Raw genomic sequence first — 24,428 nt, 5'->3', positions numbered from 1 at the left:
ATAATGAAAGTTTTGAAGCTCCAAATGAATTAATAAAAGTTAAAAAAAAAAAAAAAGACCCTATCAACTGCTGTCTCTTACCTACTTATTTTCATCCTTGGATTAAAGTAAGTGTCTGATTTCTGGGGTGTTGAGTAATTAGGAAGAACCCATACATTTGTGTCTGCTTCCATCTGCTCTGTAAGAAAGAAGGTCAGAAGTGACTAAAGGATAGTGCAGCTGCAGGCAACCAAGGCACTGACAATGCAGAAATGGCTGGATGAAGCTGGTTGCCCCATTTCAGCTCCATATGCTCCCTGAGAGAAAAAAATAAAATAAAATAAGCTCCCTTGTACTTCTGGCAATCCCAATAACAAGATGGATCTCTGCTTTCAATCCAATTCAAGTCAACTGCAGACAACGAAGATGTAGTACAAACCATGGATCTAAGGAAAGGGGACCAGGTTCACCATAGTGAAGGGCCATGCTATTGAGAAAAAAAGCTGGTGCAGGCAGCTCTGAGAGAATTCTTATTACACATAGTGCAGTAGCAATGCTGGAATATTAAAAAGACAAATAGGAAGAGTAGGTTCTTACCTCGATAATCTTCTTTCCAGTAGATGGGTAGAGTAGTTTGGACTATAGGTTTTATACCCCACCCCCCAATTGCAGGAAACTTGCAGAAGGCATCAAACAGCTCTTCAGCTCTGCATCCTTGTGTCACTGGGCAGTGCTCTTCTCCCTCAGTTCGTACCAAAGCAATAGATGACTTATAAATAGGATAAACAACAAAGAGGACACAGGGAATTCCCCGACAAAAGTCAATTTTGTTCTGCTCTGCAATGAAAACAAGTAATTAATCAAATGGAAACATAACCTTCCTGAGTGTAACCAGCACCAACATATATACAGCATTTCTTGCTTCTTATAAGCTTATGATATAGAGAACTATTGTATCACTCATCTCTGTTAGAAGGGCATCCAATGAGCATTTCTTTATATCTTGGCTGCCTAAAAACAAGCATCTGGAACGCCACAATACAACTGAGACCTTAACCCTTTCAGGACCAAGGGACATATTTGTCCCATAACTTTAAAATCCTATAAATTTTGATTGGGATAGTCTACAGTTCTAAATTTGATATGTACGGATTCCATATGATACTGCCTTTATGTAAACAAACTGGTTCCGACATTCATTCATTAGCGTCGTTGCCAGATTGACGAGAAGATTCACTTGCCACACTGTCCATAAGCCAGAAGTGTGATTTTTTTTAAAAAAAATAATGATATTTCACAAAAAAAATCAATTTTTTGGCATCTGCAAGCCCTTTTTACCATAAAAATGTCGTCAAAACCACAAAAAGTGGCCTACGATCCTTATGGTCCTGAAAGGGTTAAGCAGGTATACTCTGACAGGGCGGGCTGTCTACTGGATAGAAGATTATCGAGGTAAGAACCTAATCTTCCCTTCCAGTATAAAGGGTACAGTAGTCTGTATCAAAGCAGTCCCCAAAATTTAGCACAGAACGAACTACTCCAACTCAAAAGTCAATGCAGATGACTAGAAAGAAAATGGAGAAAAAGTAATCAAGAGCCCACAAAAACAGCATGGAGAAAACTAAACCAATAATACAAACTAAAACTGAAAGAAAAAAGAAAGACACACTACTCTAACCAAATAGGCAGAGATTCCCAAGCTACTAAAAAACTATTCCAATTACTAAAATAACTCACTGACACCAAACCCTACCTGGCCAATAACGACACCCCTCCACCCTCAGCCAACCTTTTAGCTGAATACTTTAAAAACAAAATCACAAGTTTCAAGTTCAAGTTTATTAAAAATTTGTTGTACACACAATGTCAAGTATTTCAATGCGCATGACAATATTAAAAGTAGGGAACAAACTACAAGACAATTTGTTACAAAACAAATAAATAAATACATAAAATATACCGTATTTTTCGCTCCATAAGACGCACCGGACCATAAGACGCACCCTAGATTTAGAGTAGGAAAACCAGAAAAAAAACATTCTGAACCAAATTGTGCACTAATATATACCAGGCTCTGCACCCTGTCTCCCTTTCCCTGCTAGGTTGTTCATTTCATTTTTCATATACACACAATACCCACAGTAGATATAAATGATCAAAACTGACACATTTTGATAACTAAATTGAAAATAAAATAGTTTTTACTACTTTTGTTGTCTGGTGATTTCATGAGTTTCCTTCCTCTCTTCACTCAGGCCCAAGAATTGTCCCTTTCTATTCCCTCCCTCCCATGTCCCGAGTTCGTGCCCCCTCACTGCCTTCTAGCCTTTGTCCTTCGTTCTCCCTCCCATTTCCCGAGCTCGTGCCTCCTTGCCTGCCTTCCAGCCTTTGTCCTCCCTACTGCGCCGTAAACTGCCTTCCTCCCTCCCTGCATGCTGAAACCTGCCTACCCTCCGAGTTCCAACGTCGGGCGAAGGCTTGTGGGCCAGCGACGTGCAATCGGAAAGGGGGATGAACTACAATCATTAAAGAAAAAGAAGAAACATTTAAGGAGAACACATCAGGAAGGTGGCAAAGAGTAAAGATAAGAAAATGGAGTAAAATAGAGGGGACAAAAAGAAAAGTCTGGGACCTATACATGGGGTCTAATTGAAACTGAATATTAAAATTGCTCTATTTTCCTATGTATCATTAATTTATCTTTAATCAAACTTTCAGAGACAGATTTCAAAGCACTTATCTCCTGCTTCACTATATCATGTTTAGTCTCATCATCTGTTTTTAAATCATCAACTGTTTTTACCAATGAGTCTACCTTAGTCACTAACAATAAAGTTTCCCCCGCTGTTTTTTGAATAGCAGTATCCATTCTCTGGAGTGTCTTCCAGACATCCAGTAAAGTTACCTCCGTTGGTGGGATCAGGATATCACCTTCAGCCCTTAGTTGGTTCTTCTTCACCGCAGCTCCGTCCTCTGTCCTGCTCCCCTCTAGTGAGTCGGCTCCATCAACCACCTCAGTTACAGAGCCACTCAACTGCCTGAACAGTGCGGCTGTGGGAGACGGAGGCACTACCGGGTCAGGAGGCGATAGAGAGACTTCTGGCTCCAGCGTGGCGGCTAAGTCCCGGGATGCCAACGGTTGCAAGCCTCACACTCCCGCAATCAGAGGAGAAACACTGGCAGCTGCGAAATCCAGCATAGTCTAGCACATCGGCATGGATGAACTGGCTGGTGGGGGTCCCAAACGGACCAAGCCTTTGCGCTTCGTGTGAGGCATGGTGCTCAAAGAAGAAAAGAGATCCCTCAACGCGATCGGCTAGCAGCTCACCAGTCCCGTTGCCATCTTGGACACTCCCCCTGTTCTTATTTGCATGCCGGCTCTGCCCCTCACCCCCGCGAATATTGAGGGAGAAGTGTAATGGGAACAGGAGCTACATCCTAAGTATTGTTTGTTGGTATTAGGGAGCTGCCCAGAGCTGGAAGAAGGGAAAAAGGAGCCAATTAGGAGTTTTGATGGTAGCACAGTTAGCCATTGCAGTGCACTGGTTGAAAGATAAGGGCCCCACATTAGAGAATAGAAGAACAAAAGGATGAAGAAACAAAGTACCAGCAGCTTACATGGCCACTTAAGGGAATGTGGAGAAATCTAAGACCATCTGATGCTCAGTAGAAGGAAACAGGGATTGAAAAACAGATGGAAGAGAGCATTATGGTGAGGATGAGATGTTCAGAGACAGGGTGAGAAGAGGGGTGGAGTTGCACAGAGGCTGGTCACAGTAGAAGAGTGCATTATGTTTAAAGTGGGATAGTAGTGAAGGTCAGGTGGGTTGTAGGCTGTAGATAGGGAGTGAGTATAGACCTGATCCTGGGAAAACAATGCTGCAAGAGGAGAATGAGTTGTTTGGCAAGGTGGGAATGAAATGGACTCTTCTGTAAACAGTCAGTTGATGCTTCTGTGTAGTTTTTCGTTATTAGTTAAGTTGTCCCCTATTTTTCAAGAAAGATTTTAAAAAATAGGAATTCAATTTCTTTTCTAGAATATCAGGTCTTGAACTGTCAAGTTTGAATTGACTATCTAAAACAGTGGTTTCCTAACCTGTCCCGAGGTAACCCTAGCCAGTTGAGTTTTCAGAATATCCACAGTGAATATGCATGAGATAGATTTGTATGCAGGACAGGTTTGGGAACCACAGATCTCAGGACTGCCATCAAGGTCTTGCTTTCCTCTAACACAAGTGAGGTAATTGTGGGGGGAATCATGCAGTAACATAGGAGGGTGGTGGAATTTACAGTTCAAAATTTGTTGTTGCCCAAAATACTTAGCTCCACTGGGGTAAATGAACCCCACACAAAGCTTGGCAGGAAATGCAGTGAAAACTGGCAAGGGAGAACAGAAACATGGAAATTATGCAGCAAGCAAACAGGATGTCTGAGCAGGAGGAATGAGTAGATTCTCTGAGAGTAAGCAAACAAGGAGAGCTGTAGATATTGCTGCTAGAATGTTCCCCAAATGAGTTAGAAACGTTATTTCGTCTCATTGCATTAAGGCCAAGAATTTTTGACAGAGACACCAGCAACAGCTATTCCTGTGGCCTGGGTCATTAAAGCCAAATCCTGTGCAAGGAACAGATGAATAGCTCCCATGGTGTATTTCAGCACAGTCTAAGGACTTTTTATCTCAGCCTAACTTCAGTCTTGCCAGCCTCCGGAAGTAAAGAAACTCTGCTCTATATCTTTTATTGATTGGCTCTCAGCACTCAGCAGTTGGTTGCTTTAGTTTACAGACATCTATCACAGTTATGTTAAATATTGACAGGCATAGCTCAGAAGCATCATCTTGAATAATTTTAGTGATCCACAATACACAAACTACCCACCTGCAGCGAATCCACCTGAAGTCTCACCACTGGCCACATGCTGCTTAATGTGTGATACCATGTCAGATCTCCGTTGAATGGTTGTTGCACAAACAATGCAGTGGTAATGGGCTTCTACTTTTACAGTAGACTAAAACAGAAAACATGGTTTCATTTAAAAAAAAAAAAAAATACTCTCAGCAACCATGAAGGCTATTATAAAATAAGTAACTATTTACTTTTGATTACTTTGCATATTAATATCTTTGTCAGGAACTGAAGTGCAAGTTTCCTATTTACAGTCTTAGATTAGAGAATGACACAGGGAAAAAATTTGTCCCCATCTCCACCCCGACCATGCCCCATCCCTGCGAGCTCAGTCCCCGTCCCCAAAAACCATCTGATCCCATCCGCACAAGCCTCAGTTTTATACTGAACTTATTTTATTAAAGTATACAAAAAAACAATATCCTGTACAATTGTCATTTTATAAATCAGAGTTCTGGCTGCCGAACTAGAGGAAGAGATCTTCAGCTGGCAAGCCTTTGTTTATAAACGTTTATCAACACAGCTACACTACTACTTTATCCTAAAGCAAAAAAAAAAAAGAAAAAAGAAGAGAAACAAAATTTTTCCTACCTTTGTTGCCTGGTTTCTGCTTTCCTCATCTTCTCATCATTCTCTTCCTTACATTCACTGTCTGCCTTCTCTCTGCCTCTTCCATAAGGCATCTGCACTGTCTGCCTCTCCCTTCCATCTCTCCCTCCAATCCAACCCAATTGGTCTGGCACCCATCTTCTTCGCTCCGCTCCCCCCATTGTCTGGCATATCTGTCTTCTTCCCTTCCATCTCTCACTCCCTCCCCCAGGTGGTTTTTAGCATCTCTTTCCTCTTTTCCTTCCTTCAGATCTGGTATCTGTCTCCTTCCCCTCCCCCAATGCTCTGGTATCTCTCTCCTCTCCCTTCCTTTTCTTATCTTCCTTCTCAATCTGTTTTCTACCGCTTGCTTACTTTTTTACCTTCCAGTCCTTATTTTCCTTTCATGTCTACCTACAGCTTGCCACCTCTTTCCCTCACCCCTTCCAATATCTTATTAACTCTATCCTCTTTCCCTAATCTAACATGTGCCCTTTTTTCTTTATCCCCTCCTTCCATCCAGTATGTGCTTCCCTCTCTCCCCTCCTCACTTCCATCCAGCATTTGCTTCTCCCTCTCTCTCCATAAGAACATACTTCCCTCCAGCGTCTGCTCTCCTCTCTCCTCCCCACTTCCTTCCAGTGATTGCTCTTCTCTCTCTTCTCTCCACTTCCTTAAAGCATCTGTTCCCCTCTCTCTTCTCCCCCGATTCCATGCAGCCAGTAGTCTGCTCCCCTCTCCCACTTCTATACAGCATCTGTTCCCCCCTCTCCTCCCCATTTCCCTTCAGTGTCTGTTCCTCTCTCCCCTCCCCACTTCCTTCCAAAATCTACTCCTCCTTCTCGATTCACTTCCCTTCAATGTCTTCTCCCCTCTCCTCTCCACTTCCTTCCAGCATCTGTTCCCCCCTCTCTCTCTCCTCCCCACTTCCATGTGGTGTCTGCTCCCCTCTCCCTCCTCACTTCCATGCAGCATCTGCTCCCTCCTCTCTCCTCCCCATTTCCTTTCAGTGTCTGTTCCTCTCTTCATTCCCCTTCAGCGCCACTCGACTCTTCCTTTTTTGGGGTCATCTCCTCCCTTCCTGTCACCTTTGTGGGCACTTTTCAGAATCGAGTTTTCTCTCCGAGTGGCCCGGATACCACAGCTTTTTCACAAGTCACGCACAACTGCCCTGAAGCTTCTCCTCTGACAAAACTTAATGTTTCTGCCTGCTCAGCTTGCATCAGGGCAATTGTGTGTGACTTGTAAGAAGGCTGTGGCGTCCGGGCCGCTCAGAGAAAACTCTGAAAAGCGATAGTGAGGGGAAGGGAGGGAGATGGCCTGATGAGGGGATGAGATGCACAGACCGTGGCAATCGGGAGGAGGGAAGGGACTGATGGACCATACGATCGCGAGGAAGGCTGCTGATTGGGAGGGGTAGGAAGGGAGGCAACGCATGGCAGAGACTTTACTTTACTCCATAGGGCGGTGAATGGCCTTGTCCCCGTACCTGCGGTTCCCAATCTGTTTTCCCCCTCGTTCCTTTGGGTTACCTGCGGCTACCAGTCAGTGTTATTCTCTATCTTAGATCTCTCACTGTACTACGCATGCTGTACCTGACCCCACCAATTGATTGTCAAGTCCCTTAGATCTCTCACTGCTATATCAGATGCACCTAGTGACCAGATATTTGCCAAGATGACATCACTGACTTCTTTTAAATTCACTTGGATTGTGGTGCACTGCTTAATTATTTACTGTTTGACACTTTACACGTTGTCAGTAACTTTAGTGCATGTCTCCTGTTTACAGTCCCTTAGATCTCTTGCTGCTACTATACCCACTGTATTTGACTACACCAATTGACCAAGATATCACAGGCTTCTTTCAAATTTACTCAAGACTGTGGTAGATGCCAAAAAGCCTCACAAAGGAGAAGACTGTGCTCCTTTCATGCTTCCAATGTGGCCGTTTTTGTTCTTTTTCATTCTTTGTCAGGGCACAAGTTGCAGCCCTGCTCACACCCTTGTTGATTGGAGACATGTCTTGTAACACTGGTCGGTAGCACAATGACCACTCTATATCCTACAGAGACTTTTAGGAGCATTTTCAAAAGATAAAGACTTCCAAAAATCAACACATGGACATTTTTCTCTGTAAGACATCCAAGTGTGGATAATTGAAACAAAGAACTTAGAAATTTTGTATGATGTTCACCCTCCAAAACGTCCATCTCAGAAAGGGATGTGTTAGAGGCGTGTTATGGGTGGGCTGTGGACCAGGTTAGATTTGGATGTTTTGCGGCAATAATCAAACCTTTTGCAGGACGTCCTAGACGGAACTTAGACATTTTGAGCTAGACTTGTTAGTGCCAAAAAGATACCCAAACTGACCAGGTGACTACTGGAGGGATTAAACAATGACTCCCACACACTCTCCCAGTGGTCACTAACCCCCTAAATATAAATAAAACCATACATACGTGTCTCTAGAACAGCAGCATCTGGTATGGGAAAGATTAGTAGAGCATTACATAGGTGTCTTAAGTGGCCTGGTGGATGGGAAATTGAGCCGTAGAGAGCAGAATCCAGGCTCATCAGACACTCTAACCACTACATTTATGGTGGAATGTGTGAGGCCACAGAAACATCCAAGTTGAAAATGTCCAAATCTAGACCATTTGGAAATGGGAGGGGCCAGCATTGTAATAGCCTGGCCACATAGACATCAGTAGGACACCTTTAGAGGGTGCCAGATATACATCTCACCATAAATTCCTTATAATTTATGGTGATCAATCCAAAACTCCCTCAAAACCTCCTATACCGACCTATCTCCCACACCAATAGCCTTTAAGGCTGCAAGTGGCACCAGAACAAAACCTAGCTACACCATCTTCTGGAGGAACTGAAAACCGATATTTTTGATATATAATAATAATAATAATAATAACAGCTTATATACCGCAATACCGTGAAGTTCTATGCGGTTTACAAAGATTAAGCAAAGGTACAAATTGATTGACTTTAAGAGTCTCCCTCTCACCGTTCTCCATACTTCTACCTTCTTCTACTTCTCCCTCCCTCTCCCCATTTCTCCTAATCCTTCCTCTCTTGATGTCGCCTTGTGCGACGCACAAATAAAAGATTAGATATTAGTATAGTAGGATTTTGGTGGCCTCACACTTTCCACCACAAATATAATGTCTTATTAGCCTGGGTCCTCCTCTCTATGGCTCAATAGCCCATCCACCAAGTTACTTAAGACACCTCCATGATGCTCTACTAACGTTTCTCACACCAGAAGCTGCTGTGATAGAGACAGGTATGGAAAGATTAGGTTCCTACTTTGCTAATCGTCTTTCTTGTAAATAGGAATGGTAGTCTTGGCCTGTGGGTTTAATTCTCCATTGCTCCAACTCCTACCGTGGTCCCATTAATCTAATGTCTCCAGTTTGGTTGTGAATGTATCTCTGTAACCCTTAGTCTAATGCCTCCAGCATATTGTGAATGTAACTCTGTAACTTGTTCTGGACTCCAGGGGAGGACAGGCTATAAAACTAGCTAACTAAATAAATCCACATCAGGAATCATCAAAGATAGAGAATGACACAGGGCCCAGGGGGATGGGGCAGAAACAGATACAGAGCCCACGGGAATAACACAGTAACATAGTAATGATGGCAGATAAAGACCTGAAAGGTCAATCCAGTCTGCTCATAAGTTATACCCATTAAGAACATAAGAATTGCTGCTGCTGGGTCAGACCAGTGGTCCATCCTGCCCAGCAGTCCGCTCACGTAGCGGCCCTTAGGTCAAAGACCAGTGCCCTGAGACTAGCCTTACCTGTGTATGTTCTGGTTCAGCAGGAACTTGTTTAACTTTGATATTTCTGGGTCATAGACTGTAAGTCTGGTATTGTCCTAGGTTCCAAATGCTGAAGTTGCCAACCAAAATTACTCCAGATTATCCAATCACCCCACTGTTTGCAGGATATCTACCATAAAGTTTGGCCAGTAACATCCTCATGTTCCAAGTTGGTGGAGTTCCCATTAATGCCCACCCCAGCCCATCCTACACCGAATAACCATATATGGGACACAGACTGTGCAAGTCTGTCCATTACAAGCCTTTGTCCCTGTGTCATTCTCTAAAAACTTGAGACTAGTATCATTATGTAAAAACTTAACACATGCTAGACAACTGGCAATGGAATTCAATGATTTAGTAGAAAATCTGTTTTTATTGAAATGTCAAAAAATACAATGAATACAAAAAAGAATTCCATAGGTCACACTATAAGAATTAAAGTGACATAAATTTTGTACATTCCCCCTCCCCACAACCTGAACCCCCCCAAATCAACAAGCAATTACTCAGAAATATTTATTTTTATACAGTGCCCACATTATACAGAAACCGGGGCACCTGGCCTCTTATGGAACCCCAGCAACCAAGCAGCCTATAGCCCTACCCCTACTGAAATGCACTCCCCCTTTCCCAGTCCTTCTATGAGCCACCTACACATTATAGGTATTGCCCATGCCACCCACTTTCCCTCTCAAAACTGAACCAGCTCCCTGTCATTTGGTATGAAAAAAAAAAAAGTGTGGGGAGGGGGAGAAGGGCCGTAGTGAAAGAGAACTGAGCACTAATCTACGGGCCCTCAGTGGCAAGGATTGAACATGTGATCCCCAAATCCAAAGATATCTTTCGAAGGCAAGGGGAAGAAGAATGAGCACTTACTTGCTCCATCAACATTAATGAGTGCAATGAATACCGCCATTGAAAATAAGGAGGGGTGAAGCGCTTTTCCAAACTTTCAAAATAATCTTTTTGCCTACCAATCCTGCTTTATTTATAAAAAGCCAAGCTCCTCAACCCTCAGCACAAAGGACCCGGGACCGATCAGCAGAAACCCTTTACAGAGTCAAGTATTCGCATGTCCAAAACTCTCTAAATAAGAAACGATAGATTTCCAAAATAAATGTACTGGCAGACATACCCAGAAAGCATGATAAAAGGAATTAACCATGCAACATCCACCCCCCATTCAGAATAGCTGTGTCTGAGTAAGATAAGCTCCATGATCAATTACATGGGTTTCAAGGGTTCTTAAGATGCTCTGCCAATTTAGTTATGCGTCCTGCCTTACTTAGGGCCCAGTATACATTTAGCAGTATATTGGCCATAAGTAAGGCAGGACGCATGACTAAATTGACAGAGCGTCCTGAGAACCCTTGATAAAGCCATGTAATTGGCGAAACGGGTCCCCATCGGGCTTGTCAGCAACTCTACTATTTTAAGATAAGTAATTTTTGACTGATATTGCAAAAATATTGATTGAAAAAACTCATAAAAATAGGAGTAGGAGACCAGAGGGATGGAAATTTTGAACCATTGAAATCTGGTATTGGATTGAATTCCTTAGCCAGATTGGTTTCTGAGACCCATTATCCTCCATTCTCTGGATAATTCCCTGTAGTGGGATTCCCCCCCCCCCCCCCCGCCCAATCTGGCACTTCTTTTAATACCCTTCCCCCTCTGTACTTAAAAAAAACAAACAAACCAGTCCAAGAGGTTTCCTCGGCCCGGCATGTTCTCCCCCTTCTCTCTGCGCCCATGCACGGATCCTTCATCATTTTAAAGGAAGCACGAGATCCAGATTTTTACCCAGTACTCTGCTCTTTGTTCTCATCCTGTTCTCACTAGTTTCTCTTGCAGTCTCTTTTTAACATTTCATCTTCCGCCAACCAACGCCAGCAGAGTCTCTGACTAGCTCCCCACAGGTCAATCTCTCTCCATCCAGCCTGTCCCACTCATCTGGGCCTGCTCACACTCTATTCTCCCATCCCCCGCAGGATCCTTTACTTGCTCGCTGCACTTCACTCTTGGGGTCACATGGGCAGCGCGAATGAAGCAAACATGATGCCTTCAGTGCCCCCGGAAGCCTATCACTCAGCTACAGTTTCCTGTCCCTGCATAGGCGAAAATTCTCCCAAAGATGCACAACATGGGAAGTCTTTCATCCATTCCAACCCCATGACAGTTGTCAGTGGAACACTGATCTCTCCATGAGTCACTGTTCAGCCCTACCCGAACCTGTTCCTTGCTCTGCAAAGCACACAAATTCCAACTTCCACAGTGCGTAAACCATGCCAGGATACCAAATCCCACCCTAACACTCAAAAGGCAGCCTGCTCTATGGTCAGACGCTATAACAGAGGAAAAGCTTCTGGGGCTTGCAAAGGCAGCGTGTTTGTAACGCTGCCTGCAGCCCCAACGGTGAACATGCTCAGTGCTGTTGGGGAGCTAGCAGGGTAAATAAGTACCAGATCTCGCAGAGATGGTAATGGTGGAATAGAGCTCCGGGCAGGTGTGCAGGTCTTGCATTGAAGACTGGCATAGCCTCATGAACTTCCTGACTGCCCCCCACCGAATCAGCGAGGACGATTTTTTTTTTTTTAAACGAATCAATTTGATTCGATTCACCCAAAGTGAATTGATTTGAATCGCAAATCGAGCTGCACTACTTCATATGTACCATCTCTTTTCCCCTAACACCCAATTCTCCCTTTCTATTCCCTCCTTCACCTCAGCATCTCTTTCCCTCACTCCCTCCATTCTTCAATCCTATGGTTTATGTTCCCCTCCCTCTTTCCCTTCATTCTGAGTCCTAAGTTCATGCCCCTCCCTCCTTCCTTCCATCATTTGTCCTAAGTTTGTGGAACTGGCATCTGCATCCTTCCATCATTTGTCCTAAGTTTGTGGAACTGGCATCTGCAGTCAGCCCAGCAGTTCCAAGACTATGACATAATTGAACTACAAGATCAGTACGTGGAAAAAAAAATGAAGCAGGTCCAAATCAAATTCAGTTATGAAGTGTCCTTACTGTCTGATAACTGCTGAGCAAACTTCAGTGTTTCTGCTGTCTTTGGAAAAGCGAAACTGACACTGATGGTGGGCCTGTCAATTCATAGGGTAAAGCAGCACTGAAGCTATATTCTTGGTATGAAGCAACATGCACACTCATGAGAAGGCCTTGTGTTTCATTAAAATAGCACCAGAAAAGTCCTGGAAACAGAGAATGCATTTGTTATCATATTGTAGTGGGCTATTTTTTTGAATTGTTCTTAGAATGTCTTGTGTGCAGAATTCAGTGGTTTCAAAGTTCCCCTTGCATTGGTGGTCCAACTGGTGTTTTGCTCTATATGAAAATCTCCATTCAGGGTGCTGAGTTGCAGGGTTTGAGGAATCCACTTTTCCAGAAAGCTCTGCAGGTCAGGCTCCTTTATAGATTCTTGCAGACCAACCAAGCACAAATTCACCCATTTCAAGTGATTCTTATTTTCCAGTTGAGCAGTTGTTTGCTGCATCTCTCGCTGCTGGGTCTCCTGTTCTTATATGGCATCCTTTACTGCCAAGAGCCTCTCTTGATAAGTCTGAATGTCCATTCGTAATGCCCCAATCTTTGCATCCACCAAAGTCAAATTGTGTTCCATATTTTTTTAACTGTTTAGTAACAGAGGTCTCCAATAATGTTCTCACTTCAGTCACTATCTCCGCAGCCCATGTGGATCCCACCAAAGTGTGTTCAGCTGTACTGTCACTCGCCATCTTACTTTATCCCATGCGGCTGTGACCTTTTAATTGTCTGGAACCCATGACAAAAAGATATTCTAGCCACCATGCTCTCTCTGATGCCTTTGCTCATAGGAAAATCACCGATTGCCCAAAAAACTCTCATAAAGAGTTCAATCTAGAGTTCTTGCCCAGAAATAGCTAAGAAGAAAAAAAAAAAAAAAAAAAAAAAATTAAAATTGAATCAGGTTGGGCAGACTGGATGGACCATTCGGGTCTTTATCTGCCGTCATCTACTATGTTACTAGTAATTAAGCTTGTGTGGGTCCGGGAGCTCAAACCGCCGACACCCGCTCTCTAGTTCAGCATCACATGATCTCTTGAATTCAATGATTTAAAAAAAACTGCAGAAGCTGCTATTAGATTTTGATGAACTACTGTTAAATGAGATCATTTGTGTTTTATCTGCCTTTGATGTGGCAACAAGTCTTGTCTGCTGATCAGACTCCTACCATCTGAAACGTCTTTCTGTCATGTGCCCAGCTTGCTATTACTGCAACAGATTCATCCATCATTGCTGGCATAAAGGAGCATTTTCCAGCATTTAACAGACACTTACTTTCCTGTTTATCCACTAAACAGTGTAGGTTCTCTTCTACGCCCATGTCTGAAAGACAATCCAATTATCTTCCTAGATGATATAAAAACATAGGCGACTGAATTTTTGGGAAGGTTGAACCAAAACCAGATAGAAATGGAAGGTTCTATTTGTGATTTATAAACTTGTACAGAATACTGTCCCTTTTTATACTTTAATAAAAAGATTAAAATATAAAGTCATAAGTATTGGAGGCTTGTGCAATGACGATAGAGTCCACAAGAATAAACTTTGTCCCTGTTATTCTCTAGCACAGAAACATCTTTGCTAGGCCTTACAGTTACTATCTTGCAAATTCTTGATCAAGATTTATCAGTGTTCTTACTTTCCCATTGATCTCTTTGCTGTCTCTGGACAATCAAAACTGCCTTCTTACACAACTGCAGGCAATTGGTATTACAAGCATAGATTTAACCTGATTTAACTTTCATTTTACAAATCGATCAAACACAATACTGTATAATAATAATAATAAAAATAACAGTTTATATACTGCAGGACCGTGAAGTTCTATGCAGTTTACAATGATTAAAAAATGTTACATATTGAGTAGTACTAACAGAGTTAAAGTTTAGCGGTAAGTTATTGTGGGGCGAGATTGGGCAGTGCAGCTGCCTACATACGTATATTGGTGTTGGTACTTTATCCTCCTTTTCAATCTACCTGTGGTGCATCACAAGGTTCATTACTAGCACCAACACTTTTTAATATTTTTATGGGCTTTCTTATGTTCTTTCTTCAATCTCTTAGTTCCACTGCCTCTTGAAGCATAGGTTTATCTTTTCCTACCAGCAGATGGAGACTGAGAACTAATGGTTGAACCTGTGCAGTAGGGTGGTCCAAAAAAATGAACACATTTCATTTGTCCACAAGGCTAATTTTATTCCTTTACACAAAAATAGAAAAAACAACACAAAATTCTACTTAAAATAAAGTTTAGGGGTCACCGCACCTCACTGCTTTTTCTTTTTTTAAACTACTGCTAAACTTAACAGTATAAGGTAATTCTTGTACACTTGACAAATAATCAATGGTCTGTGATATAAGAGCCACCTTAGATGCATCCTTAGATGCAGGAGGAAACATCTTTAGGTGTGAGATAGATGACAGGAGCCTATGGGAGACTTTTACAGGTTGTGAGACCTATTCCTACATTTTGCTGAAGTCACGGGCTTGTGCAAACTGGTTTCAGTTCAGATGCTAAGATGCTAATGTGTGGCATATGAGTGTGTGTATTTCTTGCTGTGAAATTTCTCAAGGACACCAACCAGTGCTGGAAAGACAATGAGCTTTTTAACAGCGCTGAAAGAAAAATGCCAGTCAGCAGAACACTCCATCCGGGAACCTAAGAACTGATAAAGTGATGCTGTACCTGTGTGAAGAATGGAAACTTCAAGAAGAAGAAAGTTCTAGAAGCTATGCCTGTCCAGGGCTCCCCAGGGAAGAATGGAGGTGTGGACTAGGAGAGAGTTAGATAGGCATTTGGTTTATCCAATAGGGTGATAACATATTCCCAGCCAGGGGAAGGGTCTGAGTTTCCATAGAGAGACTGCGCCATGCTTACAGAAAGATGCTGGCACTGTTCGTATGAGTTTTTTTCTCTCCATTGTATATGTCCAAACTGATTTATTTCCGATGACAAATGCTGCTATAATACTTATTACCAGAATAAAGTTATTTGCTTTGGAATATACAATGTAACTTTGTTGGTTTTTATTTTTATTTTTGGTTTTTCTTTTTCCTTCACAACGTATCTCCGGTGAAGTAAAGTAAGCAGCCTTTCACTTCAGGGGTGACCCCGACGTGTTGCAATAGCACCCTCTAGTGGTCGCGTTTTTATTTTTCAGTTAAAATCTACCCAGGGGACGTGAGAGCGTCTTGGTGCTGAGAGGAAGGTGTTCCTACGTGAAGGCTAATTGGGACGCCAATTAGGGCATAATTAGTAGTACAACGGGCATTTCTTTTTAAGATATTAAAATCAAGAAAGAACATATGGACTTATTAACAATAGTATATGGAAACATATAGACTAAAATATGTTTTGCACTTTTCTAGTTGCCATGTTGAAGCGTTAAAACATAGACTTCCGATATCACAGTTTTTAAGATATATGAGATGCATTTGTTCAACATGTGAAGAATTTAAAATATATTTTAAAGAATAAGTCACAATACTACAAACTGGGGGCTATCCTAATAATACTGTATAATTCAACAGGCATATAAACAGGCACTTTATAATAATAGAAATTTATTGTGCCAAGATAGAGTTGTTCCAACAAATCAAGATGATTCAACACGTGTATTTGTGTTTTCACTTCAGGTGGGTATCCACTAGACAAAGAATAAATTGCTTCTGTTTTTCATCTTTTGTCAAAGTATCGTTGTATTTTTCAATGAGGCTTATCCCTCGTTCTGCTGCACATTAACAACAGTCAGTTTGGATGCTTGATTCCAAAGTTCCTTGAAAACTGGATCATCAGTCCACTCTGTAGGATGTTTCTTCAGGAATATTTTTGCTTTTGTTGATTCTCATTTAAATCAAGAGATCAAAAAAATGACTGTGTTCTCTGTGTTATAAGACTTTCAAATGTCATAGGTTCCGCTTCATCTGTATGCAAGAGACAATGTGGAATGTCCGACAATGGTGGATGCTGTAAGTTTTGCACTATTCGTAGTTTTGTTTCTGGTGCAATTCTATCATCAAAAAAGGCAAGTGCTGATAGGTGCTCGGACAGAAACCATAGATATCTGTAAATGGCTGTGAGCGCCTTGTCTGCAACAGTTTTATTTGGATATATATTGAGAGTAGACAGCAGTTCAACGTCACTTCATTCCATGCCATACAAACTATGCGTAATTACCTATATACACAACACACAAGCAAACAGTGCATGCTGGGGTGATCTCTAAATATTGTGTAATTAAGCTGAAATTTGACATATGAGTAAGACAAGTGAACAAAAATAAGTCTTGTGGGAGAAAAGATTTGACAAGGTTGATTTTTTTTTTGGCATACTACCATGTACTACCCTACTATACAGTCTGGAATTGCAAGTATTTTCTTAACAAAGCACTACATCAACTAATCAACCAACCAAATAATTCTCTCACTAATCAGGGATGGAAACAAATGAAAAATAAAACTATTATAATCATGTACAGCCTGGAGTATCCAAAATTACCATATATACTTGAATATAAATCGAGACCCCCTATTTTTCCCCCCAAAAGGAGGAAAAATGGTTGACTCGAATATAAGATGGGGGCTTAATATTCAAGTGCCATGCCCTGCCAGGATCAGCACCCAGTGTCCCCTCCCTCACACCCTTCCCTCCTAGGTTCTGCACCAGCCCCCCTCCCTGCCAGGTTCTGCATCCAGCCCCCTTCCTTCCCTGACCTGCAAGGATCTGCCCCCAGCCCCCTTCTCTACCAGGCTCTGCATCCAGCCTCCTTCCACTCCCTGCATTGCAAGCTCTGCACCCAGCCCCCTTCCCTACCAGGCTATGCACCCAGACCCACTACTTGCCAGGCACTGAACTGCACCCTGTCCCCCCTCCATGCTAGACTCTGAACCCCGTCCCATCTCCTCTTCCACCTCTGGTGGTCTAGTGGTAGGCCGAGACAGGAGAGATCCCTCCCGTCTCCTGTCCCAGCTGATAGAAATACATTTTTTTACCCCCCGCATACCTTTTCAGTTACCCCCCCCCCGGTACCTTTTCAGTTATCCCTGGTGGTCCAGTGGTGTATGGGCAGAACCGCACTCCAGCCCTGTGCACCTCCTTCCAGGCTTGATAATCAGGGATAACACGCACGCAGGAGCTAGCTTCTCGAACTCCTGCACAGCTCTGCCCCGCTAGCTGAATGGCTACTGCCAGGTCCCATGAGAGCTGGGAGCAGCCATTCTGCTAGCGGTGCAGGGACGCGCGTGAGCTCGAGAAACTCGCTCCTACGTGCCTGTGCGCTGCAAGCCCCGATTTGCATGGAGAGAGAAAGACAGGGAGACAGACGGAATGGGGGCATGGAGAAAGAAAGACAGGGAGACAGACGGAAAGGGAAGGGCAGGAAGACAGAAAGAAAGATGGACAGAAAGAAAGAAAGGGGAGGGGACAGGGAGAGAGGAAGAAAAAGTTGGGGAAGGGAATGAGGTCTGGAGGAGAGGAAGCATACAGGAGGCTGAAAGAAGGGAAGAAATACTGGATGCACAGTCAGAAGAAAGTACAACCAGAGACTCATGAAATCACCAAAAATGATTTTATTTTCAATTTAGTGATCAAAATGTGTCAGTTTTGAGAATTTATATCTGCTGTCTATATTTTGCACTATGGCCCCCTTTTACTAAACTGCTATAGCAATGAGCATCGCGAGCAGCACAGGGCATTCAGCGGAAGCTCCCTGCTATCGTGGTTTAGTAAAAAGGGAGGGGGTATATTTGTCTATTTTTGTATAGTTGTTATTGAGGTGACCTGACCTCTTTGAAAACTCGCGGAATATAAATGATAATTAACATTTTCTCTGTGTACAGTGTGTTTTGCATTTTTTTTTACATTTTATTGTTGGTAGATCATTTTGACTTGGTCATTTTAAAAGTAGCTCACAAGCCCAAAAAGTGTGGGCACCCTGACCTAGAGTATGGAATCCGGAAGAGACGTTAACAGAATTTTTAATATTGGACCAATTGACATGGAATGACCCATCTGAGTCACACACTGCCTCTCTGGGCCCAACCTCCCCAGCTCACTGGGCCATCTGGTGGGAAAGGGTCTTGCCATTCCTCCAAACATGTAACTAAAACTGTTTTCTGGTGCTTCTGAGTAGCAGCTTCCATAGGCCACATAGCAGCAGTTGCACTCACTCTCAGCCACTATGTGTCAATGGCTTTGCTCTGCCTATATCTGCTGCCTACTGCTGGCTGAAATCAGGGTGTTGCACAAACACCTACCCCAACCCTGCAATGCTTGTCATAGTCTCTGACTACTTGACTGTATGTTGTTGTGGTTTGGTTGCTTTCCATTCCCATATTCAGGAAATCAAGGCTTTGGTTGCTTTCCACTCTCATCTCCAGGCAATCAAAGGCTCCCTCTTAAGAGTTTGGGAGTAGGAGGCTCTAAGTCTTCAGACCTGAAGATCCTTAAAAAGTGGAGGGGAAACCTAGATCATCAGATTTAACATCCCTGGGCTCTGCAGTCTGGCCCAACCAGTCAAGCCCAAATAAATTAGTCCCCCCCCCCCATCTTAATAGGGATTAAAAAATGGCACCCCCCCAAACAGAGCTAAAACCAAGTTTCTCCTACACTTCTACCAGGCCAGCTGGACTGCATAGCAGCTCACCTACCATCTGCTGGATACAGGAATGCTGGCAGGTGCCAGACTGCATAGGCTCCCTTATACGGGAAAGATGTTCAACCAATAGTTCTCAGACTCCATCTGTGGTAGTAAAAGATAAACTCATGCATCCAAACTGGTCTGGAGAGATGAGGAGAAAATGGAGAATGCATGAAAAAGAAAAAAGTGTTACAGTCTCGTTTATATGACTGTAAGTTTCACATATCTCAAAGGTCCATACTCCTGGCTCTTGCTCCCCTTCCATCCCAAATATATTGGATGATATCAGTACTTGTATATAAAAAGGATAACAGAATCGTACAGTGCATTTTAACTACAACAGCTCTAAGCACTAAAGCAAGTTCATGTAACGCTTATACTACCTGGTATCCATAGAAATCTTGTTTCAGAACCTTGCATGGTAAGTAACAGATGCACATTCTATATCCTGAAAAGGAAAAACACAATTTTTGTGCTCTAGCATAAACAATATCAACAGCTACTTACGCATTACTACGTACCATATAACACATAAATGCATTTAACCTAGGCCAAGCAGGCAGCATAGTCTCACATATGGGGTGACGTCATCCATGGAGCATGGTACTGACAGTTTGACAAGTGAACTGTCACTTTAAATTGAAAAACTTTGCGACTGCCCTCCTGCCCGACAACCGCTCAAGCCCCTCAGTTCCTCATTTTCTGCGGTGTGAAGAAGTTTGTTTTTACTGAACTTCATTCAGTTTTTGTTGCCTTCCAGCTTCTTTTATTTTCTATTCTATGTTTTTTTTCAAGTTTAGTAATTTGGTTTTATTTAAAAAAAAAGAAAAAAGAAAAAAAAGAAGAGAGAGAACTTTTCCGTCAAAGACCTCTTCCTTCCATGGCGATGGCTTGTGCAGCGGTAGTTATGGTTTTTTGTTGCTGGCCTTTTTCAAAGGTTGGTGGCTTCCTTCTGTAAAACCTCTTTAATTTACTTCTTTAAAATATTTTCTTTCTTTCTTCCATGTCCTTTTTTTCTGTCATAAACAGTTCTTCAGCACGAGCATGGATGGTGCCAGGTCTTTACAGCCTTTGACGTCGAAAGCATCGACATCGCAGAACATTCCAGCATCGGGGATGTCAGCTAAGAGGCCATTTGCTTCCCATCAAGCGCCACAGGTCTCTACACCATCGAATCACTCGATGCAGGCCAAATAATGATGCCACCGCTCTCAAGCTTCACAGGTTGTCTCTCCTTCACAGTGTGCATCCTTTACGAGGTCACCCATACTGAGACAACCTGCTATACCAATGGTACCAGCTGTTGAGCCTATAGTACTGGTGTATACTTCAGGTCTCTACAGCATCAAGTCAGTCGATGTAGACCACACATCAACGCTGTTGCTCCCCAGCTTTGCAGGTTCTCTTTCCTTCATGGTGTGCATTGAGGTCGACCATTCCGAGACAACCTGCTGCACCGAGGGTACCGGCTGTGGAGCCTTTAGTACGGTGCACTCTTCAAGGTGTAAAGTCTTACCAGCACTGAGTCTTCATGCAGACCATACATTGATGCCATTGCGTTCCAGCTTCACTTTTCTCTTCAGTATATATCCTTATTGAAGTCATTCACTCTGAGTCAATCTACTGCACCGAGGGGACCGCCTGTTCAGCCATTTGTACTGGTGCATACTTTAAGGTGCCATAGGTCTTATCAGCATACAATTATTTGATGCAGACCACTAAACGACACCATTGTTTCTTCAGCTTTCTATGTACACTGAGACAACTTTCTGCACCAATGGTACCAAATATTCACTTTCTGATACTGGTACATGTTTCAGGACAAGCCTACATGAATCTTACAGCAGGAAGTTTGGTACACCATGCTGAGGCTAGCATACATTCCCCTTGGTACCCAATGCAGTGTTTTGGGGCTTTTTCCACTACAGGGCCTCTAAGTACTGGTGTTAGCTATCCATAAGAGCTTCCTGCTACTCATGGATATACTCATCGTTCCTCGTCATCGTCTTCATTGGATCAATACCGAGATCATCCTATTTTTACTCAAAGACTGAACTTTTTAACTTTCATTCAGGCTTTGCTTTGGTTTTACCTATGCCTGACTCTTCTAGAGTCTGATTGGCCCAGGCGCCTTAGGCCCCACCAGTAGGCGGAGCTTTGGGACGGATGGGCCAATCTGGCCTCATTCCGTCGTTGGCTGCCTGCCGGACAGGCGAGTTTGACTCCTGTCTGTCCGGCCAACTACACAAAGGTACGGGGAAGGGGGGTGGGGGTGTCGTGGGGGTCGGCCAGGGGGGTCGCGGGTCGGCTGGGGGGGCGGTCGGAGGTTCTTGGGGGGGGGGTCGGTCGTTGGGGGGAGGGGGGTTTGCGTCGAGGGCAGGAGGGCCTGGGATCCCTCCTGCCCGTAATGTAGTGCGGGGTGGGGGGTCGCCGTGGCCAGGAGGGTTTGGGCTCCCTCCTGGCCCGAACAACTAGCGGGGGGGGGGGGGGGGGGGTCGCCAGGGCCAGGAGGACTTGGGCTTCCTCTTGGCCCGATATTGTCGGGGAGTTGGGGGGGCAAGAAGGCTTGAGCTCTCTCTTGCCCCGATCGTGTCGGGGGTGCCGCGGTTGGCTGGGGCAAGAGGGCTTGAGCTCCCTCTTGCCCCGATCGTGTCGGGGGTGCCGCGGTTGGCTGGGGCAAGAGGGCTTGAGCTCCCTCTTGCCCTGATCGTGTCGGGACTGCCAAGAGGAAGCAGCAGGACACCGGTAGGAGCTTCTACATGATGGGGGGGGTCGGGAGGCTGTGGGGGTGCGAGCGGTCCTTCAGGGTGGGGGTGCGGGTGCGTGCGAGCGGTCCTTCGGGGTGGGGGTGCGAGCGGTCCTGCGGGGGGGGGGGTGAATCAGACGTCGGGGGGGGGGGGAACTATGTAAAAAAAATTTTTGTACAACGCGCTCACGCGTATAACGCGCAAGGGTATGCGCGGTACGTAAAAACCACGTATAACGCGCGCGTTATATGCGAGAAAATACGGTAATTTCCCTCTACTTATCACTTCACCCCATCCAACTTTGTGGCATATGTATTTCATTTAACTTGAATTATTTACAAATAATTAGCATGTACTAACACTTATCACATGGTCCCAAACACAGGGCCCATTTTATGAAGGGGCACTGCAAAATATGATGTGTGAAAATGGCAATAGTATGCGTTTTTACTCTTTAAGCAAACACAAAATGCAATAGACAGCTGTAACAAGAGGGAAAAAAGAAAATTTCACCTTCAAGCTCAACAGAGATTTTCCAATGTAAATTATGAAGGTGTCGCTGCAATTTCAGTTTATAGGAAGGCTTAAACTTATTTTCTGGACACAAGGGGCAGGACATCTTCTTAACTGTAAAACAAGAGACAAATGCATTTATACTCCTTCCTACCACACAAAAATCTGCAGCAGAGAGCATTGCATAATTATACATTTGTGATAAACTACTTTGATTATACTTCCTTTCATTAAAATTTGGTACGAGTGGTACCATCTTTTAATTGACTTAATATATGAACTACTCACAGAAGACCATGCACATTAATTTAAGAGCCTTGCAAGAATTCATAGTAACATAGTAACATAGTAACATAGTAGATGACGGCAGATAAAGACCCGAATGGTCCATCCAGTCTGCCCAACCTGATTCAATTTAAATTTTTTTATTTTATTTTATTTTTTTCTTCTTAGCTATTTCTGGGCGAGAATCCAAAGCTTTACCCGGTACTGTGCTTGGGTTCCAACTGCCGAAATCTCTGTTAAGACTTACTCCAGCCCATCTACACCCTCCCAGCCATTGAAGCCCTCCCCTGCCCATCCTCCACCAAACGGCCATACACAGACACAGACCATACAAGTCTGCCCAGTAACTGGCCTAGTTCAATCTTTAATATTATTTTCTGATTCTAAATCTTCTGTGTTCATCCCACGCTTCTTTGAACTCAGTCACAGTTTTACTCTCCACCACCTCTCTCGGGAGCGCATTCCAGGCATCCACCACCCTCTCCGTAAAGTAGAATTTCCTAACATTGCCCCTGAATCTACCATCCATGTTAGCTTTCTTAGACTTTAATGTACTTCTTCCTCCTTCCCTCCTGTTAACTGTCTTTTTTGTCCTTGTAGTTAGTTTGTATATGTCTCTGTCCTAGTTTAGTATCCCCATTTTTTAAAATTGCATTTTCGCCTACAATTCTGGATAGGCGAGTAATCAAATTTTAAATAAACTATGAAACTATACTAGGTCCTTTTCTCTGAAACACTCTCCCAACAATCTAAATTTGAACCATCATAGATAAATCGTGCCTTCAAACATGGGTCTTCATGCAGGTCTTTCAATAAGTTATATTAGCTGGATGGATTGGGATTTAATCACTGGACCAGATGACATGTAATATAATCTAGAAACGTAATTCTGAAATGTAATCCTGGTTCTATAAAGCACATTTACAATAGGGACTGCTGAAGAGATCCAAGTCTCGCTCTGGCCCCTGGGATCACATCTATGGATGCTACCATGAGACCCAAGACCTGAAGATACTATCAGGCCCTAGGAGCCAGAACCGTTAACAGAGCACGAATGGAACTCCACAACTTGATCTTCCTGGGTTCCGGGAGAAACACCTGATTCTGGGCTATGTGAAACCAGACTCCCAGGTACTCCAATTCCTGCGTAGGCTCGAGATGGCTCTTTTTCAGGTTGATCATCCAGCCAAGACGCTCCAGCAGTTGCACCACCTGATGATTTGCACTGCAATTCTCCGTCAGTGAGGGGGCTCTGATCAGACAGTCGTCCAGGTGTGGATGGACTAGAACACCCTGTGAGCAAAGATGCACCAACACTACCACCATGATCTTGGTGAAGGTTCTGGGCACGGAGGCCAGACTGAAAGGCAGAGCCGCAAACTAGAAGCAATGCTCCAGGAAGTGTTCTCGAAAAATGGGTATGTGGAGGTATGCTTCCGTGAGATCCAGGGAAGCCAAGAATTCCCTAGGGGCTATTGCTGCAACGACTGAGTGCACCGTTTCCATCCGGAACTCGCAGGAAAGCATTCACTGCCTTTAGATCCAGAATAGGTCTCCAAACTCAGCCTTTCTTTGGAACGATGAAGTATAATGAGTATCTCCCTGAGCCCGTCTTCTGGAATGGGTTCGAGCACTGCCAGATCTATCAGCCTGCAAACAGTGGCCCACACACGCAGGGCTCTCCCTGGCTGTCCTGTGGGCGAAGCCAGGACAAAAATCTGACGGAGGTCGCTAAAAGTTCAGTCTGAGGCCTTCTTTGAGGACTTCTTAGGGGTACCGGACGCACCATTTGCATCTCCAGTAGAAGATGTAATGGTGGCCTCTCCAAAGGAGGGAAGCATGGAATTCGCGCATGCCTTGCACCCCCCCTC

The 24,428-nt window shown here is 43.7% G+C and overlaps 1 protein-coding gene across 2 annotated transcripts in view; it reads right to left on the bottom strand.

Moving 5' to 3' along the window:
* TRMT1L (tRNA methyltransferase 1 like) overlaps positions 1-24,428 on the bottom strand; it is a 97,731-nt gene that overhangs the window by 58,533 nt on the left and 14,770 nt on the right. Inside the window, exons 1-5 of one of the 2 annotated variants that reach the window (XM_033959809.1) lie at positions 22,273-22,340; positions 19,396-19,460; positions 19,023-19,153; positions 4,857-4,986; positions 82-178 (exon numbers count right to left, since the gene is read on the bottom strand). In XM_033959809.1, coding sequence (XP_033815700.1) covers positions 82-178; positions 4,857-4,986; positions 19,023-19,064 — 269 coding nt within the window. In that variant the 5' untranslated portion in view covers positions 19,065-19,153; positions 19,396-19,460; positions 22,273-22,340. Of the gene's footprint in view, positions 1-81; positions 179-4,856; positions 4,987-19,022; positions 19,154-19,395; positions 19,461-22,272; positions 22,387-24,428 lie in introns of those variants that run through there. The other variant, XM_033959808.1, reaches the window with a different exon arrangement.

The sequence above is a fragment of the Geotrypetes seraphini genome, chromosome 10, assembly GCF_902459505.1.
Source record: "Geotrypetes seraphini chromosome 10, aGeoSer1.1, whole genome shotgun sequence".
In the NCBI taxonomy this organism is placed as follows: Eukaryota; Metazoa; Chordata; class Amphibia; order Gymnophiona; family Dermophiidae; genus Geotrypetes; species Geotrypetes seraphini.
The sequence above is the reverse complement of the archived record's forward strand: the minus strand, read 5'-3'. Positions and strand labels throughout refer to the sequence as shown.